We start from the raw sequence: 18,207 nt of genomic DNA on the forward strand, positions 1-18,207 counted from the left end.
TGAAGTCATCACTCTCATGAGGAGTAAATACGACTTGTTAAAATGTGAATGCATACTTGGCATGATTGATACAGCTCCTCTAGTTTGAGCATTTTTAGGTTCAGCAAATGAGATGTCTGCTTTAAGCAGTACTAGCTTCCTGAAGTGTTTCAAATCACCCATTAGTTTGACTAATGTATTTGCAAAGTTGCATAAACCCAAACTTGACTCTAATAGCTTTTCATATAACCCAGCACTGGTTGTACCTTAGCCCACAGCAATTTCACAGACTCCATGTTGCAGCAGGTAAACTTGATTGTTTCTTGTGGTACAAATGACCATCTTGTCTTTCCCAAAATGTAGATGATTGCTGTTCTTGTGGATAAGATGATTCGAACACAGATTGTTGATTGCGCTGCAGTAGCAAACTGGATCTTCTCTTCAGAACTTGCACATGATTTTACTAGGTAACAAGTGTGGAATTTCTGTCTTCAGTTGCTTTTTATCTGAATTTTTATTTTAAATGGTTAGAATAATTTTTTTAACTTGAAATAATTGTAGTTTTTACTTTCATTATTTTGCTTTAAACTCTATATAAAATTGTGTTGCTTCCCTAAAACACAAGCTTTAGTATTTTCCTCTGAGCTGCAGTGTGCATTTCTATGTCCTGCAAAAAGCTATGCTAGCAGGATTCATGCAAGTAGCCTGTAAGTTTGCCAAAGTGGAAGGAGAAGCTCTAGGACCATTTCTGGACAAGAACCATTAACCCTGTTGTATAGCTGCTAGCCTGGCAGAGCCTTGGCTTGAACCTAGAGCATGTATCCTGCGACACCCTCAGATATATTGTTTACTGAGAGTGGGAAAAATGCTTAGACCTGGCAGTTTGATGCTAGTAGTGTTGCAGAATGATTCTGAAATAAAGCGCTGGTTTGGTAATTCAGTGCAAAGTACAGATAAGAAGTGAGTGATATGCTTTCTTAATATTGAATGTTTGCTCACTCCAGTAGATGTCCTAGGTAATAACAATGAAATGTTGTAAATTTCCCCCAGATCAGTGTTGTGCGCTTCTCTATTTGTTTATTAATTTAACTTGCTCTATAGCAATAGAAAGTTGCCCTGTTTCTGATGGTTTGAATAAGAAGAGTGGAGAGTTATAGCAGACCTGTGCATTTTCTGTCTTGGAACATTGTGCAATTTACTGCTTTGGGTTCTGCATCTTTCCTAGGTTCTATGTCTGGGAAATCTTACATTCCACAATTCGTAAAATGAACAAGCATGTACTGAAGATTCACAAAGAACTGGAGGAGACTAAGGCAAGATTGGCAAGACAGCACAAAAGAGTAATTTGTTTATTTTTTTATACACATCTTTGACACTAAGTAACCTGCAGGCTCTCACGTTTCAGACTGACACGCAATTGGTTCTTGGAGGGGCTGAATAAAATTATTGTCAGGAGGCATATCTACACGTGTTGCCATCTCTAGTACTAGGACACTAAAGTTGACACATTTGTTGTATATTTTTCTAAAGGCTGTTAGAGCCTGAGAATTCAGTGAAGTCTTTAAAGAAGTTCACATGCATTTGCACCATTCGAGGTTTTTCTCGTAAGTTTTTGTTCCAACATGAGCTTCTTTCACTCTGTTTTTTGAATCTTGGTTCCTGTTACATTACTGGGTAGCAATGGTAACAGTCAAATTCATACTCAAGTTTACTGTAGGTTCTGTTAGTTAATTTCAGATTTTATTAGTAAGTATAGAATCATAGAATGGCTTGGGTTGGAAGGGACCTTAAAGATGATCTAGTTCCAACCCCTCTGCCATGGGCAGGGACACCTTCCACTAGACCAGGTTGCTCAAAGCCTCATCCAACCTGGCCTTGAACACTGCCAGGGAGGGGGCATCCACAACTTCTCTGGGCAACCTGTTCCAGTGTCTCACTACCCTCACAGTCAAGAATTTCTTCCTAATATCTCATCTAAATCTCCCCTCTTTCAGTTTAAAACCGTTACCCCTCGTCCTATCACTACATGCCCTTGTAAAAAGTCCCTCTCCCGCTTTCCTGTAGGCCCCCTTCAGGTACTGGAAGGCTGCTATAAGGTCTCCCCGGAGCCTTCTCTTCTCCAGGCTGAACAGCCCCAAAGTAGTCATTTAGAACCTCATATCTTGTGTGGAGAAGTGCATGGAAACAGCAAGCTGTCATTGAGAAGCAGACATAGTTGTCTCTGTTCTTTTAACAGATGCTGCTGGATTCGGACAGTTGCATCTGCCTTTTGCTTCTCTTGGATTTTATTTTCGAATGTCCTTGTATGACCTAGACTACTATTTATAGTGAGATGACTATCAAATATTTTTAGACACACTGTGTGGACTCTTAAGTCCTAAGTGATAGTAGAAGCTTGTTAGTCCTGGAAAAACAGCTGGGTTACTGGGATTTTGTACTTCACTTGGGGAAAGAAGGTGCATTCTGTGCCTTCCCCATCTGAGTGTTTTATGGCACCAAATACTTTCAATGTCCCTAGCCAGCCACTTCAGTCTAATTAGTTCTTTTTTTAATTCACTTTTTCCTATTTTGGGGCTTCAGGTCTAAGTAATGATGCTGTAAAGTACGGTAAGAGTGGTATCTCCTGTAGCAGCCCCAGAGGGCAGGACCCAAGACAGTTTGGCTGACTACAATATTTAATCCTGATATTGAATTAAGTCAATTTATAGAAATTATCTTCGTTTCGTAGAAAGGAGAGTATTTCCTTGTTTATCTATGGTCTTCCAGTATCTGCACAAAACACTAGGCTACTTCTAAATCTTTGGCCTAGGTTAACATCAGAATTTGGCACAACATGGAACACACGCAGGATCATGCAAAAAATGTCACCAGCACAAGTCATTTCCTATGAGCATCAGCTGAGAGATCACTAGGACCTCATGGTTTGCTGATGTTAGTTCATCCCAACTCTTTCAACTCTTTTCCTTGCTCATTCCCAGCCACAGCTACAGTAGTTTTTGCTTCTGTACTGTCTCCTAGCTGCAGCTCTTGAGTACTGAGTGCTTTAAAGGGCAGTGTTATGCCATGAGATAACTATTGTAAGTAAATGTATTGGGTCTGTCTGGGATGGAGTTAACTTTCCCCACAGCAACCCTCATAGGGCTGTGCTTTGTATTTGTAGCTAGAACAGTGTTGATAACACACCAGTGTTTTAGCTACTGCTGAGCAGTGCTCCCACAGTATCAAGGCTGTGGGTGGGCAAGAAGTTCGGAGGGGACAGAGCCAGCACAGCTGACCCAAAGTGACCAAAGAGATATTCCATACACTGGTTGACAGAGTCCCTTAGGAGGCAGTCCTGAAGGGCAAAGGGGTCCAGGAAGGCTGGATATTCTTCAAGAAGGAAATCTTAAAGGCGCAGGAGCAGGCCGTCCCCATGTGCCAAAAGACGAGCTAGCGAGGAAGAACACTGGCCTGGATGAACAGGGAGCTTTGGCTGGAACTCAGGAAAAAAAGGAGAGTTTATGACCTTTGGAAGAAGGGGCAGGCAACTCAGGAGGACTACAAGGATGTCGTGAGGCTATGCAGGGAGAAAATTAGAAGGGCCAAAGCCCAACTAGAACTTAATCTGGCCACTGCTGTAAAAAGCAATAAAAAATGTTTCTACAAATACATTAGCCACAAGAGGAGGGCCAAGGGGAATCTCCATCCTTCATTGGATGTGGGAGAAAACATAGTGACAAAGGATGAGGAAAAGGCTGAGGTGCTTAATGCCTTCTTTGCCTCAGTATTTAGCAGTACGACAAGTTGTTCTCCAGGTACCCAGCCCCCTGAGCTGGAAGACAGGGATGGGGAGCAGAATGAAGCCCGCATAATTGAAGGGGGAATGGTTAGTGACCTGCTATGCCACTTAGACATGCACAAGTCTATGGGGCTGGATGGGATCCACCCAAGGGTACTGAGGGAGCTGTCAGAAGTGCTCACCAAGCCACTTTCCCTCATTTATCAGCAGTCCTGGCTAACCAGGGAGGTCCCAGGTGACTGGAAATTAGTGAATGTGACACCCATCTACAAGAAGAGCCAGAAGGCGGATCCGGGGAACTATAGGCCTGTCAGTGTGACCTCTGTGCCAGGGAAGATTATGGAGCAGATGATCTTGAGTGCCGTCACAGGGCATGTACAGGACAACCAGGCAATCAGGTCCAGTCAGCATGGGTTTATGAAAGGCAGGTTCTGCTTGACTAACCTGATCTCCTTCTATGACAATGTGACCCGCTTATTGGATGAGGGAAAGGCTGTGGATGTTGTCTACCTGGACTTTAGTAAAGCCTTTGACACAGTCTCCCACAGCATTCTCCTGGAGAAACTGACTGGTCATGGATTGGCTGGGCGTATGCTTTGCTGGGTGAAAAACTGGCTGGATGGCCAGGCCCAAAGAGTTGTGGTGAATGGAGTTAAATCGAGTTGGTGGCCGGTCACAAGTGGTGTTCCCCAGGGCTCAGTGTTGGGGCCAGTTCTGTTTAATATCTTTATCAATGATCTGGGTGAGGGGATCAAGTGCACCCTCAGTAAGTTCACAGATGACACCGAGTTGGGCCGGAGTGTTGATCTGCCTGAGGGTAGAAAAGCTCTGCAGAGGGATCTTGACAGGCTGGAACGATGGGCCGAGGCCAACCGTATGAGGTTCAACAAGGCCAAGTGTCGGGTTCTGCACTTGGGGCACAACAACCCCATGCAATGCTACAGGCTTGGGGAAGAGTGGCTGGAAAGCTGCCTGGCGGAAAAGGACCTGGGGGTGTTGATCGATGGCCGGCTTAATATGAGCCAGCAGTGTGCCCAGGTGGCCAAGAAGGCCAACAGCATCCTGGCTTGTATCAGAAACAGTGTGGCCAGCAGGACTAGGGCAGGGATCGTCCCCCTGTACTCGGCACTGGTGAGGCTGCACCTCGAATACTGTGTTCAGTTTTGGGCCCCTTACTACAAGAAAGACCTTGAGGTGCTGGAGCGAGTCCAAAGAAGGGCAACGAAGATGGTGAAGAGTCTGGAGAACAAGTCTGATGAGGAGCAGCTGAGGGAACTGGGGTTATTTAGTCTGGAGAAAAGGAGACTCGGGGGAGACCTTATTGCTCTCTACAACTACCTGAAAGGAGGTTGTAGCGAACTGAGTGTCGGTCTCTTTTCCCAAGTAGCAAGTGATAGGATGAGAGGAAATGGCCTCAAGTTGCGCCAGGGGAGGTTTAGATTGGATATCAGGAAAAATTTCTTCATTGAAAGGGTTATCAAGCATTGGAACAGGCTGCCCAGGGAAGTGGTGGAGTCACCATCCCTGGAGGTATTTAAAAGATGAGTAGATGTGGTGCTTAGGGATATTGTTTAGTGGTGGACTTGGCAGTGTTAGGTTAACGGTTGGACTCGATGATCTTAAAGGTCCTTTCCAACTGAAATGATTCTATGATTCTAGGTTCATGGTGCATCCACATCTTCCATTTTGTATGCAGTTCTAGTCATACTCGCCACTCTCCCCTCCCCCAACAGTATAGCAGTAGAGCAGAACTGGAAAAGTTTTAAAAAAATGTGATGGTGGTGACCTAGGGTATAGAACAGCTTCTGTATAAGGAACAATTAGATAGGCTACTATCATTCAACCTACTGGGCTTGGTAGTGTTAGGTTAATGGTTGGACTCAATGATCTTAAAGGTCCTTTCCAACGAAAACAATTCTATGATTCTGTGATTCTGTGACGTTGTGCTCAGCAATAAAAGCTAATAGAAAGGAGGAGAAGGTTGGGGGGCATTCATTATTAAGGCATTTGTCTTCCGAAGCAACCGCTATGGGCACTGAGGCCCTACTTCCCAGGAAGTGGCTGGACATCGCCTGCTGATGGGCAGTAGAGAACAGATTTTTTTCTTTTTTTTTTTTGTTTCCTTTGATTCCTCCCATGGCCTTTGCTTTTCTTTATTAAACTGTCTTTATCTCGACCCATGAGTTTTTTATCTTATTTTCTCCCCCTGTCCCGCTGAGGAGGGGGAATGATAGAGCAGCTTGGTGGGCCCCTGGCAGCCAGCCAAGGTTAACCCACCATGGTAAAATAGATAAAATATGAGTAGCTCTGGAAGCAGATGCTTTACCAGACTGAAGTTCTGCATTGAGGATGTAAAATGTCTAATTTTGATGGCCCCAGTGCTAAGTAGACTGGCACGTTATGGGGTGAGGCCAAGGCTTACCTGCCTGCTCCTAGGGGAGTTAACACAGTATTCACTGGTCCTTGAGCAGTTATTCTAGGTTGGGGGGGAGGTATGATCCTGTGGTGAATAAAATGTCAAAATTCTCAATTACTACAAATTCTCAAGTCCTTCTGCTTTAAATGTTGCAGTAATTCAGAGTTGTCAGAGTATCTTTCAAGTTACTAGTTTGCATTCAAAAATAGAAATTGCAAGTTTGATTTGCATACAGTAGGTGAGTTAGCATATGGCCCTATTTTTGTCTTAAGTTGCACATACTCTTTTTACCAAAAAAATGATGTTTATAGCTGTTAGTTTATGGATATTATTGCAGAGGAAAAACATTGTAAAACTGAAGTGATATCTGTAACTGAATGTATTGAATGTGCCTTACTCTACCAGATTCCCCCTTTCTTGCTATACATCATTTAATCACATAATGATTGAGGTTGGAAGGGACCTCTGGAGGTCATCTTGTCCAGTCCCACTGCTCAAGTAGGGCCACCTAGAGCTGGTTGCCCAGGAACATTTCCAGATGGTGTTTTAATATATCCAAGGAGGGAGACTCCACAACCTCTCTGGGCAACCTATTGCAGTGCTCAGTCACCTTCACAGTAAAAAAAGTGTTTCCTTATGTTCAGACAACATCACCTGTTTTTCAGTTTCTGCCCATTGCCTCTTGTCCTATCACTAGACACAAATGGAAAGAGCCTGGCTCCGTCTTATTTGCACTCTCCCTTCAGGTATTTATATATATTGATGAGATTCCCCCAAGCCTTTTCTTCTCTAGGCTAAACAGTCCCAGCTGCTTCAGCCTTTCCTCAGGAGAGATGCTCCAGTCCCTTAATCATTCTTGTGGCCCTTCACTGGACTCCCTCTATGTCCATGTCTCTCTTGTACTGAGGAGCCCAGAACTGGACACGGGACTCCAGGTGTAGCCTCACCAGTGCTGAGTAGAGGGGAAGGATCACTTCCCTTGACCTGCTGGCAATACTTTGCCTAAGGTAGCCCAGGATACCATTAGCCTTCTTTGTGGCAAAGGCACATTGCTGGCTCATGTTCAACTTGGTGTTCACCAGGAGCCCCAAGTTCTTTTCTGCAAAGCTGCTTTCCAACTGGTCAGCTCCCAGCACGTACTGGTGCATGGGATTGTTCCTCCCCAGGGGCAGGACTTTGCCCTTCCCCTTGTTGAACTGCATGAGGTTCCTGTTGGCCCATTTCTCCAGCCTGTCAAGGTCCCTCTGGATGGCAGCACAACCCTCTGGTGTATCAGCCACTCCTCCCAGTTTTGTGTCATCAGCAAACTTGCTGAGGGTACAGTCTGTCTACCCATCATCCAGATCATTAATTAGGATGTTGAACAGGATCAGACCCAGTATTGACCCCCGGGGTACACCATTAGTTACTGGCCTCCAACTAGACTTCATGTCCTCTGGGCCTGACTGTTCAGCCAGTTTTCAGTCCACCTCACTGTCTGCTTATCCAGCCCATACTTCAACAGCTTCTCTATGAGGATCTTATAGGAGTGTCACGGTTTAAAGCTGGGCCGGCTATTAAACCTGTGGCAGATGCTCTCTGTTATCCCCCCCCCTCCCCCCAAAGGGAAAGGGAAAGGGAGAAGGGAGAGAGACTTCTGGGTTGGAAAGTTAAAACAGTTTTAATAAACTATAATAATGAAAAAGAGTATAATAATAATAGAAATAATCAAATATATACAAATATATATACAAAACCAAGATTGAGCTCCCCTGAAGTCAGCCACGTCACCACCGGCACTGCAGGGCAGGCTCCGGGAAGGCCCAGGCTGGGCCTAGCGACGGTCGAGAGCTGGATTCAGGAATGCACGGATCGGGATCGGGGGCAGCAGGAAAACAGACGGAGTCCTCCTTGGACACCGGCCATAGCAGAAAAAGCGAGACCCTCGTGATCCCCCCGCTTTATACCGAGAATGACGTGTATGGGATGGAATACCCTCGTTGGTCAATTTTGGGTCACCTGCCCTGTCTGCTCCCCCCTGCAGCTGTGACCCCCCTTCAGCTCTTCACTCGTAAGCAGTGAGGAATTCAGCAGTGACCTTGGTTTCTCTAAGACTAAGTACAGCAAGAGCCTTACTGCACAACATCCCTACCGGTGCCTCAGTGATAACTACAAACTTCGAGCGTTATCAGTCCTGGAAGCAGACACTGTCTGCAAAACATGCAGTTAGTTTCAGAAAGTGCAGTTACTTAGAGGAGACTTAGCTGAAAGTAAAAATCACTGAAAGGAAAATCGGCCTGGTTTAGGCCAAACCAGGACAAGGAGACAGTGTTAAAGGCCTTCCTGAAGTCAAGGTAGACAATATCCACTGCTCTCCCCTTGTCTACCAGGCCAGTCATTTCATCATAGAAGGTTATCAGGTTGGTCAAGCATGACTCCCCCTTGGTGAATCCATGCTGACTACTCCTGATGACTGTCTTGTCCTTCATGTGCCTGGAAGTTGTTCCTAGGATTAGCTGCTCCATCACCTTCCCAGGGTGAGGCTGACTGGCCTGTACTTCCCTGGGCCCTCCTTCTTGCCCTTCTTGAAGATAGGAGTGACATTTGCTTTCCTCCAGTCTTCGGGCACTTCTCCCAATCACCAGGATCTTTCAAAGGTTATTGAGAGTGGCCTTGCAATGACATCTGCCTGCTCCTTCAGTGCTCGTGAGTGCATCCCATCAGGGCCCATGCACTTATGTACATCCTTTTTGCTTAAGTATTCCCTGACCAGATCCTCTTCCACCAAGGGTACGTCTTCCTTGCTCTAGACTTTCCCCCGGTCTCCAGGGCCTAGGATTCCTGAAGGCTGGTCTCGCTAGTGAAGACTGAGGCAAAGGCGGCATTCAGTACCTCAGCCTTTTCCATGTCCTGTGTCACCAGGTCCTCTGTCTCATTCAGCAATGAGCCCACATTTTCCCCAGTCTTCCTTTTGGCACCTAGGTACTTATAGAAGCCCTTTTTGTTGTCTTTGACATCCCTTGCCAGATGCAATTCCAGTTGGGCTTTGGCTTTTCTAACATCATCCCTGTATTCTCAGACAATGTCTCTGTATTCATCCCAGGTTACCTGTCTCTGCTTCCACCTTCCTTTTTGTGTTTGAGTTTGGCCAGGAGCTCCTTGCTCATCCACGCAGGCCTCCTGGCATTTTTGCCTGACTTCCTGCTCATTGGGATGGACCGCTCTTGAGCTTGGAGGAAGTGATCCTTGAATATCAACCAGCTTTCTTGGGACCCTCTTCTCTCCAGGGCCTTATCTCATGGGATGCTTCTAAGCAGATCCCTGAAGAGGCCAGAGTCAGCTCTCCTCAAGTCCAGGGTTATGAACTTGCCTTTTACCCTTCTCCCTCCTCTCGTGATCCTGAACTCCACCATCTCATGGTCACTGCAGCCAAGGCTGCCTTTGACCTTCGCATCCCCAACGACCCCTCCAGCAGAGCACCTCTCCTCGTCAGCTCCTGTATCACTGGGGTGAGGATGTTGTCATCGATGCTCTCCAGGAACCTCCTAGATTGCTTATACCCTGCTGTGTTGTCCCTCCAGCAGATATCGGGGTGGTTGAAGTCCCTCGTGAGGACCAGGGCCTGCGAACACAAGACTGCTATCTGTCTGTAGAGGGCCTCATCCACTTGTTCTTCCTGGTCGGGCGGCCTATAGCAGACACCCACTACAATGCCACCCTTACCCATCGTCAATCCTTACCCATAAGCTCTCAGTCAATCAATCAATCAATCAATCAGGTTGGAAGAGACCTCTGGGATCATCGAGTCCAACCGTTGCCCTGACACCACCCTGTCAACTAGACCATGGCACTAAAAGTGCCATGTCCAGTCTTTTCTTAAACACATCCAGAGATGGTGACTCCACCACCTCCCTGGGCAGCCCATTCCAATGTCTAATGACCCTTTCTGAGAAGAAATTCTTCCTAATGTCTAACCTGAACCTCTCCTGGCAAAGCTTGAGGCTGTGCCCTCTTGTCCTATCGCTAGTTGCCCGGGAGAAGAGGCCAACTCCCACTCCACTACAACCTCCCTTCAGGTAGTTGTAGACTGCAATAAGGTCACCTCTGAGCCTCCTCTTCTCCAGGCTAAACAACCCCAGCTCCCTCAGCCGTTCCTCATAGGTCATACCCTCCAGACCCTTCACCAGCTTGGTCGCCCTCCTCTGGACTCGCTCCAACACCTCAACATCTTTCTTGAAGTGCAGGGCCCAGAACAGGACACAGTATTCAAGGTGCGGCCTCACCAGTGCCGAGTACAGAGGGACGATCACTTCCCTAGACCGGCTGGCTACACTATTCCTAATAGAGGCCAGGATGCCATTGGCCTTCTTGGCCACCTGGGCACACTGCTGGCTCATGTTTAGCCGTCTGTCGATCAGCACCCCCAGGTCTCTTTCCGCCGGGCCGCTTTCTAACCACTCTTCCCCCAGCCTGTAGCTCATCAGCTATCCCCAGGCAGGGCTCCATCCATTCCAGCTGTTCTCTCATATAAAGGATAGCTCCCCCTCACGGAGAGTACCCAGCCACAATCTTACTGAATGTATTACTGCATGGACTTTCAAATATCTCTGTATGTTCTTGCATATGGCTCCTTTGACCAGATACCCTTAAAGGAGCAGATACTCTCTTTCTACATACCATTACAATGGAAGTGGTCAAGGAACCTGGGTCATACTTTATTCTGCACAGATGTCACGGTTTAAAGCTGGGCCGGCTATTAAACCTGTGGCAGACGCTCTCTGTTAACTCTGCCCCCCCTCCAGAGGGGAAAAGGAAAGGGAAAAGGGAGAGAGACTTCCGGGTTGGAAAGTTAAAACAGTTTTAATAAACTATAATACTGAAAAAGAGTATAATAATAATATTGGAATAATCAAATATATACAAATATATACAAAACCAAGATCGAGCTCCCCCGACGTCGGTCACGTCCCCACCGGCGCTGCAGGGCAGGCTCCGGGAAGGCCCAGGCTGGGCCCAGCGATAGATGGGGACTGGACTCAGGGATGCATGGATTGGGATTGGGGGCAGCAGGAAAACCGGCCATACCAGAAGGGCGAGAAGGGAGAAGAAAGGGCCGAAGGCTCAAGCAGGCCGAGACCCTCGTGATCCCCCCGCTTTATACTGAGAATGATGTGTATGAGATGGAATACCTTCGTTGGTCAATTTTGGGTCACCTGCCCTGTCCGCTCCTCCCTGCAGGTGCGACCCCCCTGCGGCTTTCACTCATAAGCAGTGAGGAATTTAGCAGTGACCTTGGTTTCTCTAAGAATAAGTACAGCAAGAGCCTTTCTGCATAACATCCCTACTGGTGCCTCAGCGATAACTATAAACTTCGAGCGTTATCAGTCACAGAATCACAGAATCACAGAATCACAGAATGTCAGGGATTGGAAGGGACCTCGAAAGATCATCTAGTCCAATCCCCCTGCCGGGGCAGGATTGCCTAGACCATATCACACAGGAACGCGTCCAGGCGGGTTTTGAATGTCTCCAGAGAAGGAGACTCCACAACCTCTCTGGGCAGCCTGTTCCAGTGTTCAGTCACCCTCACCGTAAAGAAGTTTTTCCTCAAATTTAAGTGGAACCTCCTGTGTTCCAGCTTGCACCCATTGCCCCTTGTCCTGTCAAGGGATGTCACTGAGAAGAGCCTGGCTCCATCCTCTTGACACTTGCCCTTTACATATTTATAAACATTAATGAGGTCACCCCTCAGTCTCCTCTTCTCCAAGCTAAAGAGACCCAGCTCCCTCAGCCTCTCCTCATAAGGGAGATGTTCCACTCCCTTAATCATCTTCGTGGCTCTGCGCTGGACTCTCTCTAGCAGTTCCCTGTCCTTCTTGAACTGAGGGGCCCAGTCCTGGAAGCAGACACTGTCTGCAAAACATGCAGTTAGTTTCAGAAAGTGCAGTTACTTAGAGGAGACTTAGCTGAAAGTAAAAATCACTGAAAGGAAAATTGGCCTGGTTTAGGACAAACCAGGACAACAGACCATCAGTGAAATGAGTATATTTCTACTGAAAATGTATTAAGGCTCTAGTGTTACAAAAGTTAATGCTAACACAAACATATAAAAACATGGCAAATTCTGTGGATCAGGGTTTATGCTTTAGGCAGTAAGCAGTTTAGCTAGGGTACATATACATAAGGTGCAGTCACATAGTTTACTTCAGTGTAGACACACTCTAATTATTAGCAAGTGGAAGAAGCTGTTCATGAGGGTAAGGGACAGTTATCCTTGGAGATACTGAAAATTTCACTGGACAAGGGCCTGAACAACCTGATCTGATTGGACCTGCTTTGAGCAAGAGCCTCCATCAGTGGAGATATTCAAAACCCAACTGGACAATGTCCTGAGCAACCTTCTCTGATTGACCCTGCTTGAGCAGGGGTAGTGGTGGTGGACTAGATGATCTCAAGAGATTCCTTCCAACCTCAGTGATTCTGTGATACTGTGTGATTCTGAGCAGCATGTTGGACCAGAGAGACCTCTAGACATCCCTTCCAACCTACATTATTCTATGATCATTCAGCTCCACTCATGACTCCTTCAACCATCTCCCCCCCAGTGCTGTTTTGTTTTTAAGAAGATCGACTAAAGGGTCCTCTGGGAGTCATCTGTCTTAATCCTCAATTGCTCCAGGCTGTGCTGACAGAACAGAGATCTCTCAGGCACAAACAGCTGCTGCAGAATCTCACCTGGTTGTTCAGGTGGACTGAGAAAGTCTTTTCTGATGCTTTGCACCTGACAAAGCCAAAGACAAAGCACTGTGTATGATCATGCCTTTCTGCTGGCCAGAGGTTTCAGCACCATCTTTGTCCAGCACCATCTTGAAACTGTTGTCACTGTGTTATTCTCCAGCTTCAAGGACAGAGACACTGAGCTCGTCACTGAGCAGTCTCATCAGTAAGAGCCACTGTAAAATGCATTGTTGCCTGAGGTGTTACACTCCTTTTTAGTACCTGACTTTCCTGGCACCGTCACCTTGGCACTAGGAAATGGGACCCCGGGGCTCTCCATATTCCTTGTCAGACTCTGTTGGAATAAGGCTGCAGCAAAACCCTTTCTGTCCCTGGCATGCACGCCTCCTTGTTGGGCCACTGGAGTCTAAGCCTTCCACTCTGTGATTAGAGGGCTGGTGCCCTCTGCCATTTCACAGCATTAACTTGAGCAACCTTTCCCACTTGCATGAATCTTATTGGTCTTTCTGGGACTAGTTGTCCCTGGACTTTTTGAGGAGAGCCACCAGCCGGTGCTTACATCTTCATGTGGTTGCAGAGGATTGCCACAACCTAGTGAACGTTTTCCATTATCTAAGATCATCAAAGGGTTTCTTGCACATCAGTAGGCCTTGCTGGAGCCAACCTTGGTGGTACAACTGTCTTTTGTTGCCCTTAGGTGAAGCATGTGGAATGGTACTGTTGGGTTGTATTGGGCAAATTAGCAATTATGTCCTGGTTAATATTCAAGGATCACCTCCTCCAGGCTCAGGAGTGATGCATCCCAACAAAGAGGAAGGCAGGCAAAAATGCCAGGAGGCCTGCATGGATGAACAAGGAGCACCTGGACAAACTCAGGCACAAAACAGAAGCCTACAGAGGGTGGAAGCAAGGGCAGGCAGCCTGGGAGGAATACAGGGAAATTCTCCGAGCAGCCAGGGATCAGGTTAGGAAAGCTAAAGCCCTGATAGAATTAAATTTGTCCAGGGACATCAAGGGCAACAAGAAATGCTTCTATAGGTATGCCAGTGATAAAAGGAAGACTAGGGAAAATGTGGGCCCTCTCCAGAAGGAAACGGGAGACCTGGTTACCCGGGATATGGAGAAGGCTGAGGTACTCAATGACTTCTTTGCCTCAGTCTTCACTGGCAAGTGCTCAAGCCACACTGCCCAAGTCGCAGAAGGCAGAGGCAGGGACTGGAAGGATGAAGAACCGCCCACTGTAGGAGAAGATCAGGTTAAAGACCATCTAAGGAACCTGAAGGTGCACAAGTCCATGGGACCTGATGAGGTGTATCCACGGGTCCTGAGGGAAATGGCAGATGAAGTTGCTAAGCCACTATCCATCATTTTTGAGAAGTCGTGGCAGTCTGGTGAAGTTCCCACTGACTGAAAAAGGGGAAACAGAACCCCCATCTTCAAGAAGGGAACAAAGGAAGACCCGGGGAACTACAGGCCAGTCAGTCTCACCTCTGTGCCTGGCAAGATCATGGAGCAGATCCTCCTGGAAACTATACTAAGGCACATGGAAAACATAGACGTGATTGGTGACAGCCAGAATGGCTTCACTAAGGGCAAATCGTGCCTGACAAATTTGGTGGCCTTCTACGAAGGGGTTACAGCATTGGTGGATAAGGGAAGAGCGACTGATGTCATCTACCTGGACTTGTGCAAAGCATTTGACACTGTCCCGCATGACATCCTTGTCTCTAAATTGGAGAGACATGGACTTGACGGATGGACCACTCAGTGGATAAGGAATTGGCTGGATGGTCGCACTCAAAGAGTTACGGTCAATGGCTCAATGTCCAAGTGGAGACCAGAGATGAGTGGCGTTCCTCAGGGGTTGGTACTGGGACCAGTGCTGTTTAACATCTTTGTCGTCGACATGGACAGTGGGATTGTGTGCACCCTCAGCAAGTTTGCTGACGACACCAAGCTGTGTGGTGCGGTCGACATGCTGGAGGGAAGGGATGCCATCCAGAGGGACCTTGACAGGCTTGAGAGCTGGGCCCGTGTGAACCGCATAAAGTTCAACAAGGCCAAGTGCAAGGTCCTGCATGTGGGTCTGGGCAATCCCAAGCACAAATACAGGCTGGGCATAGAATGGATTGAGAGAAGCCCTGAGGAGAAGGACTTGGGGGTGATGGTTGACAAGAAGCTCAACATGAGCTGGCAATGTGCACTTGCAGCCCAGGAAGCCAACTGTATCCTGGGCTGCATCAAAAGTAGCATGACCAGCAGGTCGAGGGAGGTGATTCTGCCCCTCTACTCTGTTCTCATGAGATCCCACCTGGAGTACTGCATCCAGCTCTGGGGCCTCCAACATAAGAAGGACATGAAGCTGTTGGAACGAGTCCAGAGGAGGGCCATGAAGATGATCAGAGGGCTGGAGCACCTCTCCTATGAAGACAGGCTGAGAGAGTTGGGGCTGTTCAGCCTGGAGAAGAGAAGGCTCCAGGGAGACCTTATAGCAGCCTTCCAGTACCTGAAGGGGGCCTACAGGAAAGCGGGAGAGGGACTTTTTACAAGGGCATGTAGTGATAGGATGAGGGGTAACGGTTTTAAACTGAAAGAGGGGCGATTTAGATTAGATATCAGAAAGAAATTCTTTATTGTGAGGGTAGTGAGACACTGGCACAGGTTGCCCAGAGAAGCTGTGGATGCCCCCTCCCTGGCAGTGTTCAAGGCCAGGTTGGATGGGGCTCTGAGGAACCTGGTCTAGTGGAAGGTGTCCCTGCCCATGGCAGGGGGATTGGAACTAGATAATCTTTAATGTCCTTTCCAACCCAAACCAGTCTTTGAATCTATGATAAAGGAGATCGGATTGGTATTGTGATTGAACCATATATTGCAATTCCTATATTTTGCTAAGTGTAGCTCACATTTGTATTGTGTTTTCAGTATATTTTGTATCACTCAGCTAAATTAGAAATCCTCTGTAACATCAACTATCTTCAAATAAGTAAATTTCATGTCAAACATTCCACCCTCCACACATGGAATATCTAAAAGAACCTGGTCAGAGAATATTGGACTCTGACATCTGGTCATAGGGGATGTGCAAGAAAGCTGAGCTCCCATTAAAGTTGATTCTTTCACAGTTTCCCTGTGTAATGTCATGCAAGTCATTTCACTCCTTAATCTTCCTCTGATCACAAAAGTAATAACACTGCTCTGCCTTTGCTGGACAGGACTTGGTCATGACAGGAACCTGAACATGTGCACTGGAAGTGCAGGCCTCATAGCTGTGGGGACTCTGAACTTTGCAATTGCCCAGTCTCTGCAAAACAAACCCTCAGTTGATACTTCTTCATTCCTGACACTTCACAGATTGTATTTTTTTGCCAGCTGCCTCTGATTTTCTCCCCACAGCCCTAACCCTTGACCCCACATGCTTTCACACCTCACTTTCATTTTTTGCTGGTGGGCACTCAAAGCCATTTGACAGGCTTGTTTGCCTGTCTTTCAGCACTTCCTCCTCCACTTTCATCTGTTTTCTGTTGTCTTGGATCTTACTTCACTTCTGGATTTCCTCCAGTGGCATCCTTCTTCTCCAGTCATGGTATTGGCTTGTGTCTGGTTTTCTGGAATGTCTCTTCCCCAAGAAATTGTGGCAAGGAATTCACAGTTCCAGAGCCTTGTCTCAAGCATAGCAGGACAGACCCTATAAAGGGAAGTAGGCATCTGTTTAGCACTCACAGAGGACATTCAAAAACCAGTATTAAACAATGCATTAAAAAATCTGGAGGGGAAAAATATTAAAGCACTTGACTGGAAATATTTCTGGAGTTTATTTACTCTGGGGAATATTTTAGCCATTTTGGTTTATATCTATAATTTTTATGCATCTCATTTTCCTCCTTGCTCGTTTCTCTGGAAGTTAATGGACCTGAGAACTAACAGCACCTTACACAAACACTGGCCAACTGAAAAAGGTTCGGGCTGCTCTCCACATGCCAGCCTTTGCTAATTCCATTTAGCTACTCCTGTGCTGTTGGTGCTGGCTGGACTCCAGTAGCCAGGGGGTAGATGTCTCCCTGGTATGATTCCAACTGCAAACAAATAGGAAATTCAGAGTCACATCAGACACTAGTTACAGTTAGGTTTGGCACCATGCTTAGGAACATAGCAGAGGAAGTAATTTTTTTAATCTTGTTTTGAGATGTGCACCACAAACGTTTACCAGTACTGACACAAAGTTTTCTCACCTGACCTGAGCTTCACTCCTCCTGATCTAAATCATTGCTTGGAAGAAGATAATTTTGAAAGTCTATTTTAATTCATTTCAGTAAGGCTTTTACACATCCAGACAACATATTGGGAGATGGGTAACGTGGCCCTTGTTAACACAATGGATACAAAAAATTGGCACAAGCCACAAATCATCAGACAGTCTGAGATTAATTGGTTCAAGGAATAATGTTTGAGGAACACAGGCTGCACAGCCTGCTCATTTCTTACCGTAACTCTTCCAGTAGGTAACACAGCTCCAAGACAGCACACCTCCTGCAGAACAGAAGGCCTTCTCTCCTGGTGCCAGAGAGAGGCCCCAGGCACTCCCTGTAGCTTGGGACTTGGAGAGGTGCTTTTACCATCCAAAGCTCTGTCTGTGTCGAAGCCTCTGCCCTGGCAGGGGCAGCTGTTCCAACAACTGCTGGGGAATCTGCCCTGTGGCATGTTATCACCACACCCGAGACTGTTATGCTGGTACAAATTCATCTGAGGCACCTTTCTGCACAAACTGCTGCAACTGTTGGCTGTGTCTGTTAGCTGCCCTCTGGGAGCTGTCTTCTAGGCCTGGCTCTTATATTGGCCACTCCTGAGCACTGGCTAAAAGGGTGCTTGACTCTCCCTCATCAGGAGACAGCTGCAACAAAGGCTCCATGCATCTTGGAGCCTTGTATAGGACTTTCCTTGTGTAGGACTTTTCCTTATCCAATTACTAGATAGCAGATCTGATATAATGTACTCTTTTTTTAAAGGGGAACTAGCATGGTATTTTTATTGTTATGAGGTTGGCTGCCTTTCTGGCCCTTTTTAATTGGAGAGCATCCACTAGGTTTCATATGTAGTCTTCCTACTTGAACACCCTGGGCTCCAGTCGCTTTCCTCTAGCTGTGCTAACCCACCAGATCCATCTGGGTTCTTGCACAAAAGATATTTGGTTTTGGCAGTCCTGTAACATCAGTGAGATTCTTGAATGAAATCTGAGTCCTGGAACAGTGTTTAGACAAGTTTTTAAAAAGGTCTGCCACAGATATGTTACTGAGCTGCTATTTGTCTACTGATGATAGTC

General features: G+C 46.8%; 1 protein-coding gene across 3 annotated transcripts in view; it reads left to right on the forward strand.

Annotated features, from left to right (window-relative positions):
* Positions 1 to 18,207, forward strand: part of LOC137675777 (nuclear cap-binding protein subunit 1-like) — a 99,386-nt gene that overhangs the window by 75,681 nt on the left and 5,498 nt on the right. For all 3 annotated transcript variants that reach the window (XM_068421994.1, XM_068421996.1, XM_068421995.1), the window contains 2 exons: positions 343 to 446; positions 1,205 to 1,319. In XM_068421994.1, the coding sequence (XP_068278095.1) occupies positions 343 to 446; positions 1,205 to 1,319 (219 nt within the window). The remainder of the gene's footprint in view (positions 1 to 342; positions 447 to 1,204; positions 1,320 to 18,207) is intronic.

The sequence above is a fragment of the Nyctibius grandis genome, chromosome W (genome assembly GCF_013368605.1).
Source record: "Nyctibius grandis isolate bNycGra1 chromosome W, bNycGra1.pri, whole genome shotgun sequence".
Classification (NCBI taxonomy): domain Eukaryota; kingdom Metazoa; phylum Chordata; class Aves; order Nyctibiiformes; family Nyctibiidae; genus Nyctibius; species Nyctibius grandis.